General features: G+C 45.8%; 7 protein-coding genes across 7 annotated transcripts; 4 read left to right on the top strand and 3 right to left on the bottom strand.

Moving 5' to 3' along the window:
- Positions 1–288: 288 nt before the first annotated feature.
- On the top strand, positions 289–3,588 carry EDB91DRAFT_1083641 (uncharacterized protein; the record flags this gene model as incomplete). Its single annotated transcript, XM_041315652.1, has 11 exons — positions 289–368; positions 425–484; positions 550–642; positions 695–736; positions 794–862; positions 926–1,221; positions 1,329–1,420; positions 1,486–1,722; positions 1,777–2,180; positions 2,226–2,335; positions 2,513–3,588. 11 exons carry the CDS (start codon positions 289–291, stop codon positions 3,586–3,588), a joined length of 2,559 nt encoding a protein of 852 aa, XP_041175351.1.
- Positions 3,589–4,759: 1,171 nt separating this feature from the next.
- Positions 4,760–9,936, top strand: EDB91DRAFT_1083640 (uncharacterized protein; the record flags this gene model as incomplete). The annotated part of the gene is made up of 25 exons (XM_041315651.1): positions 4,760–4,901; positions 4,968–5,012; positions 5,073–5,144; positions 5,199–5,545; positions 5,593–5,811; positions 5,861–5,901; positions 5,935–6,040; positions 6,091–6,287; positions 6,407–6,551; positions 6,606–6,772; positions 6,909–6,930; positions 6,979–7,182; positions 7,233–7,369; positions 7,434–7,478; positions 7,538–7,799; positions 7,982–8,018; positions 8,127–8,149; positions 8,450–8,534; positions 8,577–8,658; positions 9,090–9,175; positions 9,231–9,409; positions 9,514–9,547; positions 9,659–9,665; positions 9,712–9,756; positions 9,816–9,936. 25 exons carry the CDS (start codon positions 4,760–4,762, stop codon positions 9,934–9,936), a joined length of 2,850 nt encoding a protein of 949 aa, XP_041175350.1.
- Positions 9,937–10,699: 763 nt separating this feature from the next.
- On the top strand, positions 10,700–12,521 carry EDB91DRAFT_1250365 (uncharacterized protein; the record flags this gene model as incomplete). The annotated part of the gene is made up of 7 exons (XM_041323216.1): positions 10,700–10,774; positions 10,833–10,880; positions 10,936–11,301; positions 11,359–11,616; positions 11,675–11,809; positions 11,883–12,044; positions 12,087–12,521. The coding sequence occupies 7 exons, from the start codon at positions 10,700–10,702 to the stop codon at positions 12,519–12,521; spliced, it is 1,479 nt and encodes a 492-aa protein (XP_041175349.1).
- Positions 12,522–15,166: 2,645 nt separating this feature from the next.
- On the bottom strand, positions 15,167–17,042 carry EDB91DRAFT_551930 (interferon-inducible GTPase-domain-containing protein). The gene is made up of 2 exons (XM_041327691.1): positions 16,698–17,042; positions 15,167–16,642 (listed from the first exon to the last, which is right to left on the bottom strand). Exon 2 carries the CDS (start codon positions 16,606–16,608, stop codon positions 15,277–15,279), a length of 1,332 nt encoding a protein of 443 aa, XP_041175348.1. The 5' UTR covers positions 16,609–16,642; positions 16,698–17,042; the 3' UTR covers positions 15,167–15,276.
- A 2,717-nt stretch (positions 17,043–19,759) lies between these two features.
- EDB91DRAFT_1083637 (uncharacterized protein) lies at positions 19,760–21,780 on the top strand (the record flags this gene model as incomplete). Its single annotated transcript, XM_041315650.1, has 5 exons — positions 19,760–20,019; positions 20,077–20,878; positions 20,955–21,332; positions 21,380–21,616; positions 21,670–21,780. 5 exons carry the CDS (start codon positions 19,760–19,762, stop codon positions 21,778–21,780), a joined length of 1,788 nt encoding a protein of 595 aa, XP_041175347.1.
- Positions 21,781–22,036: 256 nt separating this feature from the next.
- Positions 22,037–25,991, bottom strand: EDB91DRAFT_1250362 (uncharacterized protein; the record flags this gene model as incomplete). The annotated part of the gene is made up of 14 exons (XM_041323215.1): positions 22,037–22,069; positions 22,123–22,273; positions 22,320–22,707; positions 22,759–22,912; positions 22,968–23,387; positions 23,421–23,576; positions 23,626–23,777; positions 23,827–24,015; positions 24,065–24,256; positions 24,311–24,329; positions 24,399–24,507; positions 24,564–24,926; positions 25,004–25,914; positions 25,968–25,991. 14 exons carry the CDS (start codon positions 25,989–25,991, stop codon positions 22,037–22,039), a joined length of 3,261 nt encoding a protein of 1,086 aa, XP_041175346.1.
- A 657-nt stretch (positions 25,992–26,648) lies between these two features.
- Positions 26,649–26,859, bottom strand: EDB91DRAFT_1143993 (uncharacterized protein). Its single transcript, XM_041319122.1, has one exon. The coding sequence runs from the start codon at positions 26,843–26,845 to the stop codon at positions 26,675–26,677; it is 171 nt and encodes a 56-aa protein (XP_041175345.1). The 5' UTR covers positions 26,846–26,859; the 3' UTR covers positions 26,649–26,674.
- Positions 26,860–27,379: the final 520 nt, after the last annotated feature.

Genomic DNA, 27,379 nt, shown 5'->3' with positions numbered 1-27,379 from the left:
CTTTGTCTGATCAAAACATATTGCAAACAAGTATTACACTACTGAGATTGTAGCAGCATACAAGCGCCGTGCCCATCAAGAACATTAAACTTAAGATATAAACCTGCCCTGTAGGAGTGAGATCAATATTCGTAGAGTTCAATTTTGAAGGACGGTAAGAGAATGGTAGGATAAATTCACATAAAAATCCAACTTAATCTCCTACATGAAGCTTGCCATTCAAAACTCCTACGCATATATCGAGTGCCTCAATTGCAACTGACTTACTTTCAACCCACTTTTATGCACATGGCACGACCATGTCTACACAACACTAAAGAAGAAAAGGCAGAAGCTGCACGCGCTTATAAACGAGCTTACTATGCATGGTACTTCACTCACTTTACTATCATTTCTCTTAATGATGGTGGACCCACTGAAACAGTCATCGCGATAAGCTATGTGCGCAAAAAAAGGAGATATACAAGGGGGAGGAAGATACTAGGTGAGATACATACCAACCACTTGAATATCTGAACATCTGAGTCGCACAAGTTCTAGGCTGTGCAGTAAGCCTGCCACTGTAGGAAGGCCACACTCATATTATACGACTGAGGAGAAGATTGAAGCCGCACACCGGTCCCGGAAAGCCTATTATGCTCGGTATGTCATTGACATATGAATGTTTCAAACCATTTGAACAATTGATGCCTAGTAACCGTGAGGAGATCCATATCAAATGTCGGAACAAGTCAAAGTCAAAGGTGTACATTGCTCGCTCATCTATAATATAGTTACTTACCTGATCACCCAGCTTGGACAATACCAGTAACCTCAAACCGGCGCGCTTGGTGCGACATGCGAACAGACGCAAAAACAAATGGTATGTTGTCTTGTTCATTTCGGCAGCACCTCATAAGGCTAAATGATCTTGATCAAGGGCCAGGCTATACAATGACATCGACACCAGCCTGCAGGTCCTTATTGGGTCGTCAAGCACAGCATTGGTTGAGGGCCTTTGTGAGCTCTTCATAGCAAACCCGGATAAGCCAGATTCATTGGATGTCCTGCGGTTGGCTCACAATGGGTTGGAAGACCTCCTGCTGCGTGCACAAACTTTAGAAAACGATGTTCTTGAGGAATGTGGGACAGGGCAGGACCTCAGTCAGGCACATAGTTCTGTGTCTAATGTGCACAGGGTTCTGGCGGACTTGGGAGACGTGTTTACTCATGCCATGTTAGGTGTAGACTCCCTAGTTGAAGCACATGAGCAGCATAGACTACACCATCAACTTAAATACAACTAGGTACTATAGAACTTAATTCCCCCTTTTGAAATCAGACATCAGCGACAATCAGTGCGGAAAAGTCCGAATGGAAAATTGTATTGCTGTTACCCATTAACCTTGGCATCAAATGTGACGAAACCATATTTACAAAGGTATGTTATGACGAGGTTTTAATTAATTATCATACATTATGGAATGCTAAATGTAACGCGAATAGATGGCACCACGTACATGGCTGACACAGGAGCAACTGGCCTTCAATACAACTTTTGAGGACAAGTACCTCGAATGCCAAAAGAAGGGGAACTATACCACTTTTTGGCAGCCCTTCTTCGAACAATGGGAAGAGCGATGGCCCGCGAGGGCTTCCTTGTTTCCAGGTATTCCTATGGATCAAGCTCTCACTGCGGCTCAATTAGAGGAGGACGACAAATTCAGAGCTGCACTTCAGAAGGTCTGTTTCTTATTATTTTTCATGCGCATTATTGGGGACTTACATCACATCCAGCGCCTGATTGTCAAATTCCGCAATGATTATGGTAATTCAAAGCCTGGCCACAAGGCAGCTGCGGCGGGCAATTTGGCTGTCCACAAACTTCTCTCCAATATCATTAAAGGACCCACGACTGGTCGGAAACGTCCTCTCAAGGAAACTGAAGTCTATGCTAAAAAGTACTATGCTACTCGAGTCCAGGCCAGTGTTAAAGATGAGCTCGACGCCATCAAAGAACAACCCAACGCCCCCGATCCCAAGAAGACGAACATTCGAGTGGTTCAAAAGCACATTGACCGATGCTGGGAGAATGAGTCTGTTGAGGTGAAGGAAGAAATATCTCAACTTACAAGAGAGATGAGGGAAGAAGTGCGTGAGGCAGCGAAGGGGAGGAAATTATCCGAGGTGACCGATGACCTGTAAGTGTTATCTTCGCACCTGTTCCTTTGCTGAATGATGAACAGAATTATACCGAGACTTACAGAAATTCTCTCAACCTTCTTCGGAGAGCTTCATGAGGCCACAGGATGGACTTTCAGTGTCCTGCTTGGTGGCCCTGACCCATCAAATGAAGGTGCAATCGACGTAAGCAGCTTACATGTAGGGTCAACAAAGCTCGGTAACCGCTTTAACCACGCATTTTCAAAGTTCAACGAGAATGTTATGCTGCCCTACTATGAGTTTGTTTCTCATGTTTTCCATATGTATTCAACTATTCAATTTTTTTAAACACTGTGCTAATGATATATAGCTGAAGCTGGGACTTCAAATAAAACAGTTGCCCAGAGTCTTGAGGGTGAAGATCTCCGCATTTCTGCCGCTCCAGACGGTATTCCCACAAATGACGATTCTCCAACACCTACAACTGTAGCACCTGATACATTACATGGTTCACACCCTGCATCCTTACAGCCAGACTTGGTATCTAACTTCCCTTCCACGTGCCTAGCACAAGAAGAGGTAGTCCCTGTACCACCTGAAGAGGATTACTTGGATTTCTTTCGACACCTGCCCCCCACTCCCCAAGACAATGAGATTGACCAACAGATGAACATGCTCCTCTCCATGATGGAGGGCTATGTACCCTTCTGTCCACCACCGCTAGCACCACTCACTCTAGACCCTATGTCTGCCTCCACCACATTTCTCAATCTGGATTCAAATCTTGAGAGTTTTGACGAGGCTCTCAAATCCATGCAGTCCCAGAAAAACAACACGGGAATGGTCTGTTCTCCTCCCTGCATTCGTTATAAGTTCGACAGTCTCGTTCAATCATCTTTACCCACGGTGACTGCCTCTACCACACCCACTTTGACTCCTTCCCCACCTTTTACCACACCCACCATCACTCCTTGCACCACACCAGTCGTCACACCTTACACCACACCTACTATCACCCATTCACCTGCAACTCCTTTTACCACACCTGCCATCACTCCTTGCACCACACCGGACATCACACCTCGCATTACACCAGTCGTCATACCTCGCACCACACCCACCATCACCCATTCACCTGCAGTCAGGTCTTCCACCACACCTGCTACCACACCCACGCCAGTTGCACCCACAACTACCATACCCGCTACCACACCCTTGCTAGCTGCACCCACAACTATCATACCTGCTACCACACCCTCCTCGCTAGCTGCACCCACAACTCTTGTAACACTGGGAATGACGCCTCCAGAGCTTATGTTTGGGATGGGAGCCGATGCTCAAAACCCCAGCAATGTTGTAGATGAACATCCAGCAAAGCGTCAGAAATGGGCTCCATGCGCACGTGCAGGAGAGACAGATCCGCCACAGGCTGTCTCCTCCGGCTGAGGGAAACGACAACGATTTCAATCCACTCGAGCTGCTGCCACCAATGCAATTGGTTAAGCATTGGTTGAACTAATAATGTATATAGCATATATCTTGAAATTTAATTGTCTTGAGCGAAAAAGTACCAATGCTGACTTCAATGAGCGGTGTGATTGACTTAAGCTCTCCAAGCCACCCGCAAAGTGCCGAAGAACTGTACAGTATTACCTCTCTGTTGTGGGCTGATCACAGGCAGATTAATCGGCGAAAGCGAAGAGATTTCTAATAGAACACACATACAGCGAGCACTACACACTACGTGAACAATACAAAATATATGCTTTAACTGATGTGCCTATGAAAGCACGATTGGTGTGGCTCTTGCAACACAGGCTCAATCATCCTGCAAGGCGCACATATTGCACTCGTGAAGGATGCAACAGTTCCAGAGCTGTTGGATGTTGTGCCGGCCGCTACAGCCTGCAGCAGGGATGATGTCGGAAATTTCCCACCTGCATTACAATGACTGATGATTGAGATAAGGTTTGAATTGAACATTGTAATGCACGTGACCTGATTGCAACACAGCTCAACACTTTACAAATGCACCCATAGATATGATAAGATTGATATGAATTGCATCATCTTATTCTAATAATATATACAGTCATTGCCTGGACCGACATCGCTGCGCAATTTGTTCTGAACCACATCAAGTACATCTCTCAGTAATTACATTGTTCTTGCCGTAGACGATAATGTCCCTTTCTGATCTGATCAGTCTAAGCTCAAAAACTTGCAACACCAGCTCTGGAAAAGTCTGACAACCCACTGGCCCATCGATCGTGTCAAGAGTCCTCGCAGGAGGATCATAGGTCTTCGAACAGCTCCAACCTTTTCACACCATGCTGCATCTACGACAGGGCCGTCATAATCTACTCACCACACAAGCTTCTATTATCTGGCAAGGATTCCCGGTGACTCATTAATATCATCCAATTCAGAGTCCACGTGTCGCGCTTATCATGACACAGTCCGCACATTGCAATCGCATGTCAACTCCATTTTCTGCCGCTGATTCAGACGTCTCTTGTATTACCCCCACTGTACTCTATCTGGATAACACCTCGAAGTCTTGTCAGCACCACACAGCACCACTGCAGCATGTCTGCACATCTACAATACATACAAGATGAAAAACGGCAAGTTTGTGATACCTGTGGACTGCAGTTTCAAGCCGAAAGGCTTCAACAGTCATCAAAGAGCCTGCGAGCGACGTGCAAGAGAGTCTGAAGAAGATGCAGAGCAATGGGCTTCGATCCCACATGTACAAGGTCCGCAGGTTGATCTTATGCTTAGACTATTAGTACAATTCTACTAACATAACACCAATTTTACAGCAGCTGCTGTGCCAGCCCTGTCTGTACAAGCTGCGCATGGTGATGGTGAGTTTTATATCTTGACTCAGGCATTTTAGATCAACTGATAACCTGCAATATGACAAGCCTGGATTGAGCAGGACTACAACCATGATCATGATAACGACCATTATAACACCGATGTTGACATGTCATCAGGTAAGTTTCCATCAGTCAAGCATTATTTGGTGTCTTGACCATTATGTTTATTAGATCGCTCTGACTCAGAGCCTGACATCGATGTCCCTGGACCCGCTATCAACGATATCCGCACTGAATTTCACCCACATGCGAGGATCGCACCACGCATCGAAGTGTTCACTGATTTCACCCGACACCACAATTACGAGCCACCCCACCCGGAACACCAGCCCTGGCTTCCATTTTCATGTCAACTTGACTTTGAGGTTGCCAAATTGGCACACAAGGCCACACTCACCCATGAGCAAACAACATGCCTTATCCGGTTGGTTCAACGCAGTAAGAGCGAAGTTTTCACACTTAAAAATTATGCCGATGTCCGGAATACTTGGGAAGCGGCGTCTCATCAATTGACACTGGTAAGTCATGTCTTTATTTGCTCTCGTACATTATCTGATTCATCTAGTTTGAAAAGGATACTGTTGTGGTTCTGCTCGACGGTACAGACAAGGAATACACAGTTTACTTTCGCCCCCTTTGGGATTGGGTGATTGATATTCTGCGACATCCCATCATCGGCCCGCATTGCGTTTTTGATGCCCAACAGTTATCAAAATTTGATGGAGACACGTTCATCAGGTTCATCAATGAACCATGGACGGCGGATGCGTTCTGGGACTGCCAGGTAACTATTTCCATGTTGTACTGTGATATGGCTATTGATGTTACTATAGTCTCAGATACCTCCCGATGCGAAACCATTAGCATTTATTTTGTATGCTGACAAGTCAAAACTATCATCATTCAGTCGCAAGAAAGGATATCCCGTAATCGCTCGCCTAGCAAACCTTCCCATCGCCATCAGAAACAGAAGTGGGATGGGTGGGGGCCGGGTGGTTGGGTGGCTCCCATTGGTACGTTTCGTGATCATTTTTCATATCTAGAGCTAACTGTCACGTCATAGGTCAAAGAGGACCCGAAATACAAAGGTACACCACAATTTGCCAACTTCAAAGTAGCTGTATGGCATGCGTCCATCGAGAAGGTTCTCGCATCAATTGTACCGCCTTCGATAAGTGGCCAATGGGCAAATTGTTGGGACAATATTGCAAGGCTCTTCTATACCCTGGTGTTGATACTGTCCACAGACTACGAGGAGCAGTAGGTTTACATTTTAACTTTATTGATATGTTGTTTAACTTCTGACACTCCAGGAGTGTAATGTCACTCACTCGGGGTGTTATGAGCAACTTTCCATGCCTGATCTGTTTGATTCCCAGAGACGAATTAGCTTCCATCATGCCTCATAACTATGCTCTTTGGACAAGCCAGGCAACAAACACCCTTTTGATCGAGGCAAGGGCAGAGCACTGTAAGGGACGACAGGAGGCAATACTTAAGAGTCAGTCAATTCGTGATGTTGATGTATGATAGCATATTGTTCCACATTTCATAACCGTTTAAATTGACTACTTTTAGAACGCATTTCATGACATGAATCTGAAGACTACTCACATGCACCGTGCGCTATGCTATGACCGACTTCATGCTGTCCTTCGGGGTCTCTTCAGGGATCACATGTGGCCAGAACTACAACTACTAATTGGCCTTTTGGGACGCAACCCCACCATGAAAATTGACCAGAAGTAAGTCATGTTGAGTTAAATTCACAGCATTTTGTCTCACTTCTTGCTCTACATGTAATAGTTTTGATGCACTGCCTCATTGGCGGAATTTGAACCATTTCGATGCTGTTATGTCTATATAATTCACCGACGGAAGTAAATACGAAGATATTTTCAAGGTAAAACTAATCTATCTAAGTGATGACGATGCCGTTTACTAACAATAGAGCTACGTACTATCAAATCAGCTGATTACATTCATGGCTCATGATGTTCTTCCAAATGCTGACGAAAGTAAAGTCGCTTACCTTCTCCTTCGATGTATCCGTGCATACCTCGACATGAACCTGTATGCAGCACTTGAGGTACAGACCACAACAACGATTGCGGGAGGACGAGAAGCCCTTGAAAAATTCTCTGAGCTAATGAATGTAAGTGATATTGGACTGTCTGAATCACCTTTTAACTATTAATCTGTTAGAAATATATCGAGAAGTCTCAAGCTATACGGCCAGACAAGAACTGGTCATTTCCGAAGAACCATCTAGCTGCCCACCTATTTGATGACATCGAGGCTAAGGGAGTGACTTGCAACTACAACACAAAGCCGAACGAGAAGTTTCACGGCCCCCTGAAGGAGTCATATCAATGACAGACTAATTTTAAGAATGTCGCACCACAGGTTTGTCATTCTATTTTCAATATCATTGGTTCTAGTTTTAATCTAGTAAGTTACATACAGATTTTACGTGCAGACCATTGGTCTCTTGTTTCTGAGTTCATCAGTGGTCGAGTGGATGAACTGGATGCATACAACACTCAGATGGCCAAAGATGAGGACAATGAGAATGACCCCGATACTAATGTCCCATCCAACTTCCATATCAGATTCAGATCGAAGCAACCAAAAAAGTCTCTGGAGGCAATTGAAACACAATATATCAACAATCCCTCCTTCAGACGATTCTGCACAAAACTCAATGCATTTTTAAATTCTTTGCCCGCTATTACACAGCAGGCCCGGGTGAACATGTTACCGTTGGATGAAGTAAGTCCAATTTGAAAGTTAGTACTCACCCATAACTGATCCCGAGAAGATAACAGAGTTTCGATTCCTCAAGGTTAACTATGAGTCGCTAGTTGACTTCCATCAGACCACCGACTATCTCCGTTGCAGCCCGAGTTTCCATAATCTTCCCTGATACGACTGTGTCATTGTTAACACCACAGCTGGTGTCTTTTTTGCATGGCTCCTCTTGCTCTTTACGTGTGTCATTCATGACACATCCTATCCCATCGCCCTTGTACATCCATATGATGCACCAACTGGGAAGCGTCTCCAGAAGGACAAACACCTGAAGTTTTGGTGTGTTAGATCACAACCAAGAGAAACTGCTAGTGAGTTCATACTAGCAGAATCGATCATCCGAGGAGTTGCTCTCGCTCCCGATCCTACTACAGCTGGTGACTTTCTCGTTATGGATACAGTAGACAGTGACATATTTCTGCGCATGAAGCAAATGCACCTTGCAGCCGGGCATTAATCATTGTATTATTATTACTAATAGTCTGATCTTGCAATATCTCACTTTGATTTAAAACTTCTGCGGTTCTGATTCTTGAGCAAGGTCTGATCACTGATGTATCATTCTGTCTTTTCACACTCTCGCCCATCACAATAAGCGACTGTCATGGCAGTATACTCTCGCTGGAGGTCCTCTGATCGGATCGGATGACTGTGTGTTCGTCCTGCACTCATTCACATCTGTTTGGTGCAATCTAGGTGCGTCTTTTCATTTATATATGTATGTACATCACTGACAAGCATCTTCACTCATTTCTGTGTGCTTGTGCGTGCACGTCTATGCCTATTTCAACATGTCTGCATCTGGTGTCTTGCACGATAGGTACCGCTTTTTCACGTTTATAACTAAACTATAACTGATCGTTTGTTTATGCTTCCCGCTTGTCTGCTAATTTTTGTGCTTGCCTGCACTGGTCTGCACCCCGCCTCTGCACCCCGCCTCTGCACTTGTCTCTGTGCTTTTACTCGCATTTAGTTGTTTCTGCATGCCGCCACTCGTCTGTGCTCGCTCGCACACATCTGCACCTGCTGCTTCTCGCTGCCCCCTTCCTCCAAGGCTCGTGGTTTTGTTGCTACCTTGTCTGTTAGCAACTCACCCCTTGACTCTGCACCTCGACACCTGCCCTATAACATACTCCCTCTAGTGAGAGAATGAGATCGAGGGGACGAACAATCAATATTGTACAAATCTCGGCATGAAGTATGTCAAGTATTGATCTCAGTCTAGATTTGCACCATTGACACATTTGCTAGGATCAACACCGAACTTGGAGGCGTCAATTCGCTACCAAGGTTGGGTGCTTTGGAGAAGCTCACGAGCGCTCCATTCATTGTTATAGGTATGTATCATCTGTTTGGCCTTTGAGACTCATTGAAGGCTGGTTTATCCTGCAGGGCCAGGTGCCGATGTGGGATATCCTGCACCTGGCACGGTCGACCAGTCCTCTGCGGCTTCTCTCATCTATTTGTTTGATCGGTATTATGCTGCACACTGGCAGTCCAGGTATGAGGCAATGATATCAGTCCAGCACCACATCAAGAGAAAAATCGACAAGTTGCACTCGCTGGTTTACGTGAGTTCATTCCATCTACCACACGCACATGCGGTTTTAGCTATCATGAGCGAGCAATCAACAAATTTGACGAGTGTAACAGGGTCACACCTATGGGAATGCAGAATCATGGGAAAGAGGAAATCAAGGACATCACAGGTAAGTTAGTCCGGCAATGCTTGTTTCTTTTCTAACTGTGTCTACTAGGGGCGATTGATGACATCTGGTGCAACAAAAGTTCAAAATCAGAGTTAACATTCATAGTTGTAGGTAAACAGTGAGTCTGCAATCCATTTTATACCTTTGCTTTTGTTGCTCACCAGCTGCGTGTGCTCAGGGCACCATGTCCGATTCTTCCTGAAGAACAGGTACGTCGCTCAGCCACTACTGACCTCTGTATCCACTTGATTATTGAATGGATGTCTAGGAACAAAGCAGACAAGTCTAGGAACTGCCCTGCAGGATTCATCGCTGACCAGGGAGTGGACAATCCCACAGTTTGGATGGCCTCGCACCCTGTTCCAGGTGACAAGGGTGGCATTAACTGACTAACATCAACTCCCTCAAGGCCGATCTCTCGCAGATCAACTTCCCAGACTATTTTGCCACATTCACGCCTCATGTCTTCTCAAGCCATGTTATTATCACGTACAAACCTTACCCAAATTCCCTGTCAGAGACTCATCAAAGAAGACGCCAGCAGATGTCATTGCGGCATATCTTGTTGTGCGAGCGTCAGTACCGGAAGATACTTTGTGAACAAGACATTCTGTGGCGAATCAAGGGTGTAAGAATGGATTTTAATCTTCAGAATGCTACTGATGTTTCATCCTGAAAGCTCTTGGACAATAACACCAGCTACTTGCTGCATGCACGCTACTCTACCAGTCATACCGCCCTATCCGATGTGCCAAGACCAACACACCTTGTGGATGAAGGGTAATATTGCAGCACTCATCTAGCACGTATCAAGGTTTGCACGTGCATTATTTGGCGTGCATTAATACTCATTCAAAAGAACTTTGATTAGATGACGTGCTCTCGTTACGTCTCAGTGGGCTTTGAATCATCAAGGTTCCGAATATATTGACAATTACACAATGGAGGAGTAAGTGTTTTGACATCCAGGTGTTTATTATGCACTCCTTACCACCACCTGCAGTTTCTATCATTACACAATGATAGTCATGGATTCATAATGTGTCCTCCACACCCTGATACCAAGCACCGCATGCACTGACCGTCATCTGAACCGTTGCATATAAATTGTAACTACTTTGGCATTGGGCACCACTGATCTTATTCCTTAGAATGTCTCAAGTAACTCAATACCGCTATGCCGACAAATCTTCATCAGCTGATGAAGCTTTGTCGTCCGATGAGGGGGTCAGGTCCACGCATGGCGACGTTCAAGGGTCGATCTCTGATCCCGTTCAACGTCAAGCCGCAACTCAACCAAGATCACGCCATTCTAAACATGAAGTGGAGGCAAGTTTGAACTAAATAATCTTCGTTCATAGCACTAATGGAAGCATTGTTGATTGCAGGAGGTCAAGAATGCGCAGCTTGAAAACCAGGCGCTGAAAGAACGACTCCGCACCATGGAGGAGCAAAACAAAGTAGTATCAGCCAATAAGGGTCGTCGCAAGCAGGACACTGCCGTTTCGGAAGATATTGTAGCATTCGAAGGGGAACTCAAGGTTTGTGCGAAACGCTATGGTCTTATGGTCAACATGTTCCCACCACCAGCAGCCCTGCTCAAAACAACACTTCCCAACCCTCTACCACCATTCAATACAGCTGCGCAGTATGCTACTACGGGTTCGCAGGAGCTCGCATGTCTAGCGGAATTGTACGACACACTTCCTCAGCACCTGCACCACCTGGTGCCAATGAATCGGTTTTCGAACGTGGTAATACATTTATTTTCATAATTAAAATGCTATGACGTACTTAATGCCTATCTACAGTTTTCTAAGGCAGTATGTGCCAGTCGCGCCTCTGAGCTTAACAAGCTCAGGAGTGCTGCGGGTCAGATTTTCGAACTACCCCAGCATTACTTCACAATCTTATATGCTCGTGATGCAGAACCCGATATTTGCCGACTACTTGGCATCACGGGAAAGGCTGGTGAGTTGTATCCCCTTTTGCCACCACTACTGTTTCCTGGGAACATTGCTGACCGCACTCGTAAAACGCTGTTTGGTAATTGGCAACCTATTGCTAAGGTAAGTCACTATTCACTTTAAATTTAACATCTAATCTACATTGTATTGATTATGACAGACACTGAGCTGCTGCCTTAAGGGCAGGACATCACTATCTAACGAGAGCAGACGACAGGGCGGTGCTCCGCCCAATGCAGTCAAGTGGGGTGTTACAGCGGTGACACCTGGGGCTGTGGCTTGGGCGATTGTCGCAGTAAGTCCCGAGGTTTTAATTCATCAAGCTCTGGACTGATTTAATTTCAAATGCGTGCTTCTATTAATAACAGAACATCTTTTTATTATCCCCTGACCAGGATTTTCCCCAAGAAGGCAAAGGGAAGACCTCGCGAATCAACTACAGCACGCTCTACACATTCTTGAAAGAACTTCTGCTCTGCGACTGGGAGAAGCCTTGCCTAAAGGGGATCATCAAACACATCAATACCTTCGTTTTCAAGTGAACTTCTTGCCGCCCCACTCACAATACCAAGGATTTGGCTGACGATCTTCAAGAAGAGATGTGTCTCGCTCAACTTGGATTAGCGGCAGAAGTAGAAGAGAATCTATCTGATGACGAAGATGTCCATGATGCTAATATTGACATTCTCACTAAGAATACAGGTGCCATAACCATACACGAATCGGACGAGGTTCCTGGACCTCCTGGACCTACTCTTTCATTGACTAATGATACCGTGACATCAACACACACTGTAGCAAGTCACTGTTCTTCAATCAGCAAGCTTCAAGTCTGTGATGGACCAGTTGATTCTGAGGAAATAGAGGTAGTAATCAAAGAGAGTAACAGCCAGGCCATTGAGACGACGAAATCCAAGTCCAGTAGGGCCAAAAAGTCGAGGGTGCCAGTATCGGAAGGGGATGACGGCACCTCCCGACGGCACGGCCGTTCAAAGAATGTCAAATAGGTATCATACTACTATCGTTGAGCCATGCCAGCTCTCTTCTGATTCAATCCTTCCATTTTCTCATAATTGTTACAGTTGTTATTTACAGTTACTACATCAACAATCTACGTATTAGCTCAGTGTCTGCTTGACAATGTTCACAACCCCTATTACAGAGGACTTTGCAATTTGCGTGATGTGATTATGTCAGCATCACAACAAATATTAGTACGTGTCTTTGTTTCTCTTTTGAACTTTGACATTTAAATTTAACCGTTGAAATCATCTCCCCCGGCGCCAAGGTCCCAGTCTAAGAGCTGGTTTCGCATTGACAGGACAAGGGGCACCCTGGGTCCACTTGCAAAAAGGAATCGGTTGAACGAATTGTTCAAGGTGAGTTCACCCCTAGTAGCTCATTGTCGGGGGTATCTATCTGCATCATTTAATAACACTTAATTTAAAGGTCGTTGTGCACCGCAGAGCCGGCACTACCCGATGCCGACAAGGCGTCTCTGCACAAGCCTAAGCAGAGTAGTGGCCATTGACTAATGCTGCTGCATCCAGTTCCCTCACCGCTTCCTCACTGCTCATTTCACAACCCTCCGGTTCCCTCGCTACTTATTCCAAGGCATCTCTGCACAAGCCTAAGCAGAGTAGTGGCTGTTTATTACTGATGCTGCATCCAGTTCCCTTGCCGCTCTCTCACCTAGACTGTTCATTTCACGTCCCTCCATCGGTTCCCTCACTACTTATTCCATGTACCTTGTTCCCTTCATCTCATTCTTGTGTTGATTTTTGCTGTTGCTTGATGAATTGCCTTGTTTTGTTGGCTACCCGACATACACACCCTTACACAGAATGATTGTAATTTGACCGCTGTATTGTAAACTACCTACCGTGACCATAAAATCTAGTCTTGATTTGTGAAACAATCACAATGTAGTACTGCATCAATTGTAATCTACGACACAAATAAATTACAATGATTCTAACACGCAATGAAAATCTATTTTAATGACAGAACATGCTATGGGAATGACTGATGCAAATCCATTCAAATGTGCAAGACAGATCACAATTATGTTGAAAAATAATTGTAACTGTGACAAAAATCATCGAAAACATGCTAGAATTGGAAATGCAATGAGCATTACAGGTGCAAATATAATTGTTACATCATCATTACAATATATATTCCAAACCGTGGCTTCTATTGCAATGGCTTGTGAATCACACGTTATATTAGGACTATTATAAAGCATCCTAATCGGTCAAAATAGATTTTTGAGATTTCCGACAGAAGCCAATGCTGGATTGGGTGAAGTAGTTGTGGTTGGTGCAATATCTGGGGGAGGAGTTAGTGCGTCAATAAAAACCCTGCCTCTAAAACATGGCATCAATGTAAGGCAGCACCAAATGGTAGGAAATTGGATGGTAGATCTGCAAGGGTGTTATTAAAATGATATTCAACCAAAGGAGGGAATAAGGGGTCGCCCCGTGCATACAGGCATTTACTGGGGGCCGGCACAGAGGCATTCTTCTCATTGAAGCATGACGGTGTGTCGGGAAAACAGTGCGTGTTGATCGATCTCTATCACTATTCACAGGTGGCAAATATTAGAGTCTCCTTGTCCTGCAAAATATCACCCCAATTAGAGTTCATCTTCGAGTGAGAAAACCAAGACTACGTCATCTGACGAAACGAGTAGCTCGAAATCTGACGCGAAGACGAGACGCAAACGATCTGCGAAAAAACGCAGGAGTAAGTCTAAGAAAGCTTTGAAAAAGAAAAAGCGCTGAGGTCCAAGCCATGCATTGTCATCGACGGTGAGATACAGGTAAAAATTGGAAGACCCGGGACATTCAGCTAAGTTCCGTTCAGTTCTCGTACACCTAACCTAGCTCTCAAGCCACCCGCAAACTGCCGAAGAACTGTACATACCTCTGCGTGGGTAAATGTGCTAAATAAAACCCTGCATATAAATATATTGGCTAAATAAAGTCGGCTGACACAGAAAGAACGGAGGAACAGCCGAAAGAACGGAGGAACAATCAAAAAGAACCCAGAGAACCAGGAACAGGCTGGATGAAAGCATCATTTTCGGATTCACCAGTGATACATCAGCCTACTACTGCCTGTAAGTACAGCAATTAATGTATTACATTTCTGCTACCACTGTAAGCTAGGTAATGTATTATTATCACAGTATAGCCTGTCGTACACTGTATAAATAGGTACAATGGAGAAATCCGAAGGTATAAGTGAAACAATCCTCCTATTGCTATCTATAAGCATCGTCTCGAACCTCTCGCTCGTATCCCTCGTTTACATGATCATGTACGGAATCAAAGATGCCTCGTGTCCCCCGTCAGCGGTCCGGAACGCCCACAAATCCATTTCACGACTGAATACCGTCGCCCTCGAGGATGTTGGTCATTGGGTGATGTTGGAAGCGCAGGATCGCGTTACATCAGAAGTCTTGCGATACCTTTCGTCTCTAGGTTTATACCAGAAATCTCAACTGTAGAACAGTCTGTAAACCACTGGTTCAATTGAGAGTCGGAGTCAGCGATGAAGATCAGTAATTACAAGTGTATGAACATGTCAAGAATGGAGAAGTAACAACGTTAGACCAAAGGAAGAAACATAGGAAGTACAGCATGATCACCGACTGCGAGTCGGCGGCGAAGATAAGCGGAATGATCATATCGAGAATAGAGCAGTAACGACGTCAGCCCAAAAGAAGGAACATATGAAGAAAGGTAGCACCACCGACTACATCGACTTTTTATCCTTCGCACTACTCGCCGCTTCATCACGGCTTGCTCGCCTGGTCTGGGCCTCCCCGATCAAATCGTTCAACAACTCAATCTCGTCGATGACCTTCTTCGGCCGCTTTTCCTTGACGACGCTGAGCATCGTTTCATTCGAAACGATATAAACCCTTTGGTTGGGCATATTCGCATTCTCCAGGTTGTCTTTGACGCTCTGGCGGGTCTGCTGAATGAACTGCTGCCGCGCAGTCTGATAGAGCTTCTTCTTTTGATCCTCGTCTTCATCATCATCGCTGTCGTACCCCATATCCTTCATGACGTTACGAATGTGCTGGTCCGCCTTAGAGCGGACGATGTACGTGGGGATCTTGAAACGCCTGCAGTTGGTGAGGATGGCGATGTCCGTCATCGTGAAGCGATTGTCGAACAAGACGATGATGCAGTCAAAGACGTAGAGTCCTTGTGCGTTGAAGTACTGCCAGTCTGGGATCTTGAGCGTGCCCGCGCCAGGAATGTCGTACCAGACATAGGGGTATTCCGCATTGGAGTTACCGTATCTGGCCAGGTTCAGCGTTGTCTCGGTGACGCCAGTGGCGGCAGATCCGATATCCTTGTTACGCAAGCCACGCAAGGCGTTGATGAGAGATGATTTTCCTCCACCTGCCACGCCGGCTACTGCAAAGTGGAAGAGATCCTCGCGGTATTGAACCCTCTGCTTGGCAGCGAGAACCTCTTGATGTGTGGGCGTCACGACAGGTTGAATACCATCTTTCAACTTGCGTTCAGCCTCCTCCTTAGCAGCATTGGCCACCTTTACTTCTTCCTCCGCTGCTTTCTTCGACACGTTGGCCGCCTCCTGGGCGGCAGCCGCCTTTCTCTTCTCCTCGTTAGCGGCGTCCTCAAATTTCTTGGCCTGCTCCTGGGCAGCCTGGGCGTCTTTTTTGGCTTGTTCTTGGATAGCGATGGTTCGCTTCCGCTCCTCCTCTGCTTCCGCTGCCCTCTTCTTCGCTTCTTCATTGGCGGACTGGGCAGCAGCTTCCGCCAGAGAGCGGGCTTCTGTGGCGGCCCGTTCGGCCTGCATTATCGCCATCATTTCCTTATGAGTCTGCTCCTGCGCAGCTGCCGCGGCTTGCATGGCGGCCTGCTGAGCCTCGACAGCCTTTTGCTGCGATTCTTGATTCTCCTGGATGAGCTTGGTGATCTCAGCCCTGGCAGCCTCTGCATCCTTGCGAGCTTGCTCAGCAGCCGCCTCTGCGTGCCGGCGCGCTTCTATGTCGACGAGGGATGGATTGGGCGCTTCTGGCTTCAGAATCCGACTGAACCATTTTCCCATCTCTGAATGTGATCAAAAATAGTAATGCGTGGACCTGTTGATCATTACATCGCACGATGGCTTCGATCTCTCGAGCTGAGGGAACTTACTGGTATACGTAGGCTTTGGGGAGAGAATTCAGGTAACAGCGTTGGTTGGAATAAGTGCTGTGGATTTTCAGGATAAGAACGAAGCACTGATCTTAAACGATTGAATAGAATGCTGCCTGGAGGCGTTTTTGTGTGGTGTGGTGTGCAGATCAATGGAGCCACTGAATGCGGGCAGGCGCTGATCATAGGTTAGCCAGGGCTATGGGCTATATGGCACCCATCGGTCTGTGGAATGTGACTTAGAGGCAACGAAGCAACGATGATCAAATTGAGTTTTTCATAAATAGAGAACATTCTGTGCGCCCAAAATGCGCGTGTTCTTCAATTTCACCGCCCAAGAAGATCTCCGTGGACTTTCACAGAATCAGTATGGCAACACTGGACTGCACATCGCACGAAAGTTGGGAATGAGTTACCAGATCAAGTTCGATTGGTGACGGTCATGCACATGATGCAGATCGATGCGCTCAATCGAGTTCATCGATAAGAGAAGGTTTTGAAGGAGGTCAAATTTAATCATTAATTGGGCTAGAAGGACTCACATCTCTCGCCACCACCGCCTCCCTGACTCGAGGTTGTGCAATGAGGAAGAACGTACTGCATCCAAGGACTACACATGCACCGATATGTGGAATCTGTGGAAGGATCGGCACTGGCCGAGCTCTGTCGATGAATCAAAGGATGCACCGATGCAGTCTAAGTTAGGATCCACATAGCGCTCAGAGATGATAAGGTTCAAGAATACAGCTGTACCGCTTTCAAGATACTGATCAATGATCACAGTGGTTTGTCAAACTGGCACCAGCACTTGCCACGGCACTTCTTACGTTCACACTTCGGCTCCTAATGCGCGAACTTGCTCGCCGTTCAAAGTACGCCTCCGCCTTTGTTGTTGGATACAGGACCGCATCACATCGGGCTCGTTTTCGGTTCATTGCGCCTCTGGAGGTAAATCGAATGTAGAACACTTTGTAGATAGGAGATATGTATACACTGAGTCGAGAACTCGAAGTTGAAGATGGGCCACAAGGGGAATGGAAAAGTGTAGTAATAACGTCAGCACGAAAGAAAAAATATAGCAAGTCTATATCGATTTTTTGTCCTTCGTAATAGTTGATCACCACTTCAGCACCGCGGCAAGGTCCTTCATAATAGTCGTCACTTCAATATCACTGCCAGGTTCCTTCCCACCACTGGTTCGAGTGTGGAGGGGCGGATTGCGAGTACTGTATAATTTCGACCTTAGGTTCGTGGGAGTTTCTGCACTGCATTACCTAATGGCTTTGTGACAGGTTCGTCTCTCGAGGACAGCTGTGACAAACTTACAATAAGTTCATAAGGTTCATATATACATGTTCAGTAGGATAATATATGTACTTTCTACACACAGTATAGCCCAAAAATGACAATAAGGAGTAGAAAAAGTGGTTAGGTGAATGTTTTCATATAAAAACATATCTCAAAACAAACATATCATATGTTATGTCACAAAATTAGGTTCGTCAACCCAAAAACAGCTGTGACTGTCACAAAAAATAGGTTCGGTTCATCAAGCTAGCTACAGTGTGATGAACCTAAGGTCAAAATTATACAGTAAGGTAGATACAACTCACGTGCTACAACAAAAATTCAAACCCAGCCCAACTTTAATTCCCCTCACACTCTCACCAGCGGCTGGAAGATAACATTTGTCAACATCGTCAGCCACCCACTGCGTGTTGTCAAAATTTTCCGATGGTAAATACCTGGCTGGAAGGTGACCCCAGGGTCAAGTTTTAGCCATTTCTGGACCTATGGTATAAACCGGCTTCGAGATGGTTGATTTATCACATCGGAGCCACATCGAAGACATAGTTTTGCCATCAAGTTCTAGCCAGCTCAAAGCCAGCTGCTACCATGGGTCCAGAACGATGCTGGATATACATGATAAACCACAAGTATATATCCATTAATAATGAATATTGCAAAATTCGTTATATATATATTCCAGCGAATACAGCCGCGCGCTATCAGCTACAGACATTATAATACATGCTGCTACATAGCCCATATTGTATATATACTGAACCCCAGAAGTGCTCGACAATAAGCGAAGTGGTGATAGCAGGTGATGGACACTGGCATGGGCTTGGAAGGTGATGGTGGACTTAGATGGGGTTTCAGGCAGCGGTGCATAAATGCTCAATGTGCTGCGAAAAGATAAGTCGAGAGCTCTGAATACCACATGATCAAGCACGTACCTTCTTGTGAATGTCTCGTGAACCCTCAGTAGTCGCCTGTCTGAGTTGAGGGAGTGCCAGGTTTTAGTATGTGAAAAGTGAATATATGCACATAGACACATACATGGGTTGCTTACACGGGCCGTTGGCAGTTGCTACTAGTTCATACCTTACAGTCAGTAATGGTTTGCGAGGTCCGGTTGCAATGAACTTACCCTATGTAGTTCGAGCCTGAGGCTAAGACATGACCTTGGTAAAAGAGATCGTCAATGTCAGTAATCAACGAGTTTTAGCCAAGCACTGTTGACATACCAATTGTGAGCCTGTCATTGTCTTTATGCTGGCCAGCTGCTTGATTCAGAGTGAGTAGTGTGTGGTTGCTGCTCACCGCTGTTGAGATTGTCGTTGAAGGGTTCAGGGCAAGATGAATTAAAACTCCATGCACCTTGGTCTGAATACTTACCTTGTGGCACAGCCCAATTGCAACCACATACATCTGAGCAAAGGTACATAATCCGACTGAAACTAACGCCGGCTGATCATACATTAAATACTATAGCCATACACAAGTACTCGTTGTGCTGGACATAGGCCACCCCCGGCCACCAGCCTACGTGTGCGCTGCCAGTCAAACATACTAGCGTGTGACCAGTAGTAAGTCATATTCTTAATCAAAGTATCTGTTAGCTGATGCAACATACTATCTTCTAAGTGCGAGTATTTAACCCAGTGCCTTACGAGGAGTTGCAGTTTGTTTTCGGTGCAACAGGTACTGAATCTGCATATACCACGTCTGCAGAGGCATCATCTTCTGCTGCCGAAGGTGGCCGTAGTACACCACCAATGGAATACACCCCCGAACTTGAGACTTCGGAGCTTCCATACTTTGCTGTCGATCCTATGCTCCTTGACAATGGGCATGATCCTATGTCGAAGAAGCACAAGCTTGATTCACTTAGCTCAGAGCCGGAGGACCACAATATGAACATGCCCACATTGACAGGTACTCATGGATATGCGGGGCACCCTCCGACTCGACGTTTCCAGTCCCCATTTCTTCCAGCATCCAAGAAGATTTGTCCATCAAATCAAAAGACTTCAAAGTACGTGCAACCTTAGTTATAGTGTCAATTTTTACTAAATCTGATCGGATTTTTGAGGATTCCAATTCCCTCAAAGTTGAGGGTCCCTGCTGAAATTGCTCTGCCGCCATCAGTTTGTCCCTCTGTACTGTCGTCAATCTGTTCTACTGCACCACCATCAATTCGTTCTTCTGCACCATTGTCAATCCGTCCAACTGCACCATTGTCAATTCGTCCAACTGCACCATTGTCAATTCGTCCAACTGTACCTCCACAATCCAATCTTCCAGAATGTCCCTTGACTGCAGTACCACAATCGATACATCCTCTTCAACCTAATCCACAGCCCTCTCGCAGTGCCATCGCATCTAAGAAACAGGTCGTTCTTGAGCCCCAGGCTTCTTTGACTCCCACTCGCTCGTTTCTTGTCCATAAGCCCAATGTTAACCGGCCACGTCCAAAACCAAAACCAGTCGGCAACGCCATGCAGCCACTTGTGTCCTCAAAGAACACAATCGCGTTATCAAGTCACTCCAAGTTGCCACAAGCGAGAGACATCCCTCCCATCCCAGAAGATGATAGCGACGATGTGCAACTTGACTCTGGACTCCTAACGCGCAAGTCCATTGGAGGAAGCAGCAAAGATAAAGTATCAGCTCACTCTCGGTCCCAGTTGGAATCCGGCCGACAGCATAGCATGCTTCAGACCATGCAAGGCGAAATACTCCAGCTCCGCAAAGAACAGTCTCGAATTTCCCAAGATCATAGCGCGGTTACAAATCGAATCGATATGCAAGTTGAGGCTATCATCCGCTGTCTTGAGGCTCTCGAGGTTCAAGACCCGCAATCTGCACTGTCTCGCACTGACAATTCAATGAATGTTCGTATTTTGTTGCTGTTTGTTTGATTGAAGTCTAAATTATCATCTGTAGAGTGCTATCTGACAGGTATTGCAGAAAATGATGGGTATCAAGACCAATGAAGCCCTGCCAGCACCAGTTGATAACACGAATGAATTTTGGGCCGACATTGATGAACTCACCATTGACAACAAGATCTTGTCAACGAAAGTTTTACGACCGAAGTGGGAATTGTCATGGACAGTGAATGCGAAGTGGCACAGAGCTTATGTTGAACGCTTTCGTCGTGATGCATGCACATACGAGCCTACACTGTCTCAAGATACCGTTGACAAACTTCCTAGCAAGACTCTCAAGTCCCTGATGGGCAAGGTGTTCAAGAACATGAAGCAGAAGTATAAGGAGGCGGAAAAGCCAATCAGTGTTCAGTCGCTCAATGTCCAAAGTGCCAGACGTGAGAAACGCCAGTTAGATGTGCGTATTTTTGACAAATGTAATATTTAATATTAACCATCATACAGAAAGCAGCATTAGCATCTGCTGTCCGTCCCGACTTCCCACCACTAGCAGGCGAGGAATACAACTTTATTTTTGCAGCGAAGTGGCAATCAACCGATTACAGTGGCTCAGATGCCTCCAATGACATCAATTCGAGTGATGACGAAGCTGTCTCGCTCCTCAATCCACGCCAAAAAGCATACAAGAAGAAGAAGACGACGATCTTAATGACATGCCCACCTGTATGGCGATCGAAGGATGTGAGTTTGCCCCTTATGTGATCTTGCACCATGTCTTATTTATGTTTAAACAGTTCCGTAGGGCCATCAAAGAGATAAGAGGTGTGGTAGACGAAGATGTGGAAAAAACAGATTCCTCGAGTGCAAGGCCCACCCAGGATGGCGAAATCATTGCCGGTTCATGATTCGATGAAGACCCCACGATGGGCCGTCTCCACAAGGTGGCTTCACTCTCTTTCTCTAGAGGAGCGTAACGAGCAAGAGGCTCTAATGACTGAGGACCATGTCATTGGTGATAGCGAGAGTTCCACAGATCCCAACATCGACGACTCAGAGCAAGAAGAAATTAGTTATGATTCAGAGTAAATGGATCCCATATGTACAATAGCATAAGGCATGACATGTATACTGTAGCAGCACTTTAATGGTACAAGAGGGACTCTAAGGGTTGCTGTTATCCGGTTCTTGGGAGGTCTGAAATTCTCTCTTTAACATAATTGTATGATCAGAACATACAAAATACTAACCGTGTCTAACGAGAAAGTCACCCACAAGCGACCCATTCTTGGTGCGTGAACTGGTGCGAATGCAAATTGACCACTAAGATCATCAAGACAACATGCCTCAAGGCTCCCGAGGACATTATACTTCCAGGTTGCAATCCTGAGGTCAGTTGCCCTGATATCATGGTTGAGTCATTGTAGGTAATGAAGGATAGGCTTACCATAGAGACCACGGGTGGTTGGCATCCTGTGGGTGATGTTTAAAGCATCGGATGAGAGCAACATTGACAGATATCGGAGGGTCTTGTCGAGGGATGTTGACTGACAATATATACTCAATATGTGCAGCATGTCGTCCATTGGTATAGCCATAGCAAAATCCCTTTCCACGATGATGATGGAATGAGCCATACTTTGCAGCACCAATGGTCACATTCGCATATGACCGGACACCTTGTGAGTCAAATGGAATACCATTGGATGCTTCACCTGCATCTGACGTTAAGTTGAATTTGGGAAAATGAAGATGCAGGAATTGCAAAACAATGGCATAGACACCCAGTGGCCGCAAGCTGATTAACTTGAATTGTTTCGGAAATACAATCCTCGCTGTTGTCAGGTTGATTATTGCTAGTAATGGACAAGGTGATAAAAATGTACCCGAATCGTGTGGGTTGGACAGGAGCACAATATAATTCATAAGGGTCCCTCTTTGCTGATCAGCTTCGGCACCACCTTTGACAGCCTTGAGTAGCGCACAAATGGCTAGCTGGTCCTGCTCGGTTTGATCAGGTCTTTCCTGCAGATGTGTCAACTGGGTTTGAGTCAGCAAACAGTGAGAACAATAGCAGACAAATACTGTAACCCACGAGTTCTTGAATCAGCATGGTCTTCCACCATGCTCGCATGTAGGTGCCTTCCACTTCGCCACTGCCATGGCCATTGTGGTTGGCCTTTCCTAACATACCAATTGCATGCTTGTAGGGAAATATCCACCAGGCGTATGCAGGGCCATAAGTATGAATGTACTCAACTACATGACCGGCGAAGTGGAAATTTGGTGTGAGATGACAATTCAATTGTGCCCATGACTGAAAAGCCTCTGATATGAAGTTTTCAGCTTGAGTGGCCTCCTGAGGTGTGATCTCTCGCGAGGCAAAGATTCGGGTCGCAGCACAGTATCGCAGGATGTTTTCGTAGTGAGAATGATAGTTGTGAGATGGTTTGATGTCTTCAAGTGCTAAATAATCTTCTGCGTCGGCATCTTCATTGCGAGATACATTCTTGATCTGACGTTTGTGTAGGAGCTTCCTCGATTACACGATGGCCTGTTGGATCTTGCTGCACTTCTTTGGAGAAGGGGCCTCATCATCAGCATGGCGAGACCACAATTGCCATGCAACTGCAATTGCGACAGGGTATACTCGCATGAAATTTCGCCATTCATCTGCTTTAGGATGTTCGCCCCCACTTGCAATCTTATGTACAGATCAGTACTCCCCTTTTCAAGGTTCAAAACAATATTACCTTGATCTGAAAACGTCCTGAGTTATTCGGCCACCATATGGACTCGAGAAATGCTGTAAGTCGATCCATTGGTGTGATGTCGGAGTGTTTCCCCGTCCCGGTGAACATTGATCCTTCTATCAAAATAACTCTGTGTATTTGACCAGACGTGCCTAGTACAACGGGTGAATTATGAGATAATACCTTGAACGAACAACTCACCTGGACCCCAAAACAAATGCATGATCTCTGTCGGAATGCTTAATGACCCGTTCCACATTGGAAGGCGATCCAGAATCGACATGCGGACACCCTTGGTTTCTGCAATGCTCGCTCGTACTTTGGGATCATTGGAATGTCCGTGTATGAATTTCCACTTTAGTTGCTTTGCGGAGTCTCGATAGTGGAATTCTAGAAATTTTAAATCAGTATGCCACCATGAAACATCAGAAAATCATACGTGTATGATCGAAGCATGTAGGATCAACCAACAAGCAAAACGGAGTGTCACAGCATGGGCACATATGGTCCTCGGAGTTCTGAGATATGAAGCCAGCTGTCTTGAGACGTGCTGGAGTATCCATCGGACCAAAGGGGAGTGCGACATGCACCATTTCCATTGCGTCATGCCCAAAAACCTTGAAAAGCACCCCTTGACAAATGTATTCAGAGTCGAGTTATGTAGCAGACAAGAGTATTTATTCACCTTGTGCGAGCTGCTCGATCTCTCAAACAAAAGGTTCAAGTAGTCCGTTGAGCTGCTCTGTATTTGGTTCCATTGGCCCTGGAATTACGAAGAGTAAAAATGTGTTCTCCCACAAAAATTGTATTGATCGCGGTAGGTTGTCAATAGTCAGCCAAACCGTGCCAGTGGAATAATTAGCACATTTAAGTGAACGGAACCTGTTCCGTCAATGGCAATGTCAGGAAATGGCAATTAAGACTCGTTTAAAACATACCAATCGATATTAATATGCACAACGAGGCCACATTTCAAGGACACGAACCGTTGGTTGAGTTTTTGTATGTCAATGTCATTTACTTTGAGATTCTTCGAGTCCCACTGGCGCACTATGCCCGTACGGAGTGAACGCCACATCCACCCGTCATATATGTCTGTGAGTGGCTCGTTTACATCCTTCTCAGTGTACCACTCATCTCGTGTGATAGGTGGTGCTGGTTCATGGTCCCCATCCTTCCTGCCAATGTTGAAGTTCCTCCCATTTACCAGGACGCCACAGGCATCACTTTGTATGGGATGCGTTTTTGTGCGTTTGAACTCATTTGTTTCAGGCGAAATAGCACTGCGGAGCATCCAGGTGCTGTGCACAGTCGAGACTGCATTGTTGGTAGCTCAGAAGGATGGTACATTTGCCAGCAAGATGGGCAAAGAATGTACATAGTAAAAATTTTCTCCGTATCAATGCCGAGACATTTCTCGACAGTGCGAAGAGTTCGCGCCATGCTGTCTAAGTCACCCTGAAGCTCAGGGGAAATTCCGCCAGGATAGCAGCTTGTGATTGTTGAATGGAGTAAATTGAGGGTCTCTTCTGCATCTGCATGTGTCGCACGTCTGCATGCAGCATTGGCAAAAACGTGCACATAGCCATTTAGCAGTGCTTGATGTTCCGATAACGCGGGCGGTACAACACTATCAGGTTCATCTGAGTCGACACGAGTATTTTCCTCAAATAGTGCATCGTTGGGAAGAAACTGCGGATCATTCTCAGGAACCCAGTGATCTTCATCGTCGAGATGTTCAGTGTACAATAGCTCCTCGTCGGAGGCATTAATACGTGATTCTTCATCAGCAGTGTGATTGCGAGTAGCCGAGTTAAAGGTAAGTGATAGGACACTAGTACAATCATCGTCACTAAGAGACACGTTATGGTCATATGACGAGTGGAGATATGGCAGGGGAGAACTGCTTGGCAGAGGCGTGTACTGTTGATCAAACTCTGTGTCATCGTCATCTGAGGAAGGGAAATATAGCGGAGGGGAACTCGAACCGCCCGGGTGATCTATATCAGATACAGAAGGTGCATTGTCTGGCAAAATGCCGAGCAGTTCAAGCTCTTGGGACGGTGTCCCATAATCAGGGAGTATCGGGTCATCATCCAGCAAAAATTCGTCCTGACTTGTGATATCTCCGTCCGAAGCGGTCCCATTGATCAGCTGAGCCTGCGGAGGTTCACCACTGCCAAGATGCTGCCTGCGTGCACGACCGTGGTTCTTGAGGTGATTTTTGATAGTTTGACCGGTCTGAAAAAGACCTGATAGCTCACACACTGAGCACGGACATATACGCCGCTGCAGGTATACGAGAGTCAACTATGCATTAAGACTCAACTATAAGCTCGTACCTTGCTTTGTTGATTAGTAGACATCAAACGGCCAAGCGATAGGCTGTAACCCGTCCGTCCACTGTCTCATTGAGTTGTTGGGAAATGTATGGTATGGTAGGGTTGGTATGGTTGGTTGGTGGCAGCGCATGCCTGCGCATGCGGCGTGCAGCATGCAAGAACAGGTGTACATATGGAGAATACCGTGTAACCCTAGAAATGGGTATAGTACCTGCCATATTATATACATTTGTTATATATATATGTATATGTGTACAACGCGCAAAACATACTTCACGTAGAAGCCACTGTAAGGTAGATAAGACGTAGGTGAGGGTACCTCTAAGTTTGAGCCATCGTTGACGCCAGTGATAATTTAAAGGGTCAGATTTCTGACATCATTGAAGTCGGCTGATATTTGATGGCTCCGATGTGGCTGAAACCTTATGTACCCCCCATATTCTCAGCCAATTCCAAGCCGTCGGAATTTTTGGACAACACACAGTGACCATGGCTAATGAAGCGGAATATGAATTTTATTCACTAAGACTGAACGTAGGGTTAGGTACACTGCAATATATGTTAAGTATTTCCTCACCAGTTAGCTTCTGTGCTTTTACTATGTCAATGCAGCGTGCAGTAGAACAAAGCAGACCAACATGAGTTGTGTAGTGCTGCGATTATCAGCATTGTAAGTATAATTGTCAGCTCTTGTTGAAGTAATTGAATTAAACACAATCCGCATAACTATTCAGTGCATACTTAATTTTTCTTACCCCAATCTTGATGTTCGGATGGTCCGTTGAACGACGGATGAAGGTCATCCTGTCGGCGTGCATGTGCAAAAGTTGGATTGCATTCGAAAGCGAGTGTTTCGTGAGTGTTGCCAATGCAAGCATGATGGGAACTATTGACGGCAGAATGTATCGAAGTCATTCGAGTTCTCTGTACTCAGGATGAAAGTCTCCCCAATCGGTAAGACAGTGCGCCTCGTCAATTACAATGCTAATAAGCCGTGACACAAACAGCACGTTTTTCAGTAGTTTCTCAAATGAACTGTCTGGTTTCATTATTTGCTCGGGACTGATGGCAATTGCATGATACTTCAGCGCCGCGATGGCCTGTGTGAGTGATAGGTAAGATGATGTTGATACTTGCCGCATTATAGCACAGCACTCACCAAGAAGATCGTAGGTGTAGCGGTCTCACCATCAATGGATATTCCACGTATGCCAGCCTTGGCCAGCGATGCAACATTTTGCTTGCCTAGCATATTAAGAGGGGTAATAATAATTTGAATGCCGCCATCACGGAACAGCAAAGGCAACCAGAATCCAAGTGTTTTACCCATTCCAGTGCCTGCCGTGCAAATGACATCCTGGTCCCCTTTGAGCAAAGCCTGGGCAACTTTCAGCTGCCATAAACAAGGCTTA

Source organism: Suillus paluster, assembly GCF_016628075.1.
Source record: "Suillus paluster strain FC165 chromosome Unknown EDB91scaffold_42, whole genome shotgun sequence".
Lineage (NCBI taxonomy): Eukaryota > Fungi > Basidiomycota > Agaricomycetes > Boletales > Suillaceae > Suillus > Suillus paluster.
Note: the sequence above shows the minus strand (reverse complement) of the source record. Positions and strands in the feature narration are given on the sequence as shown.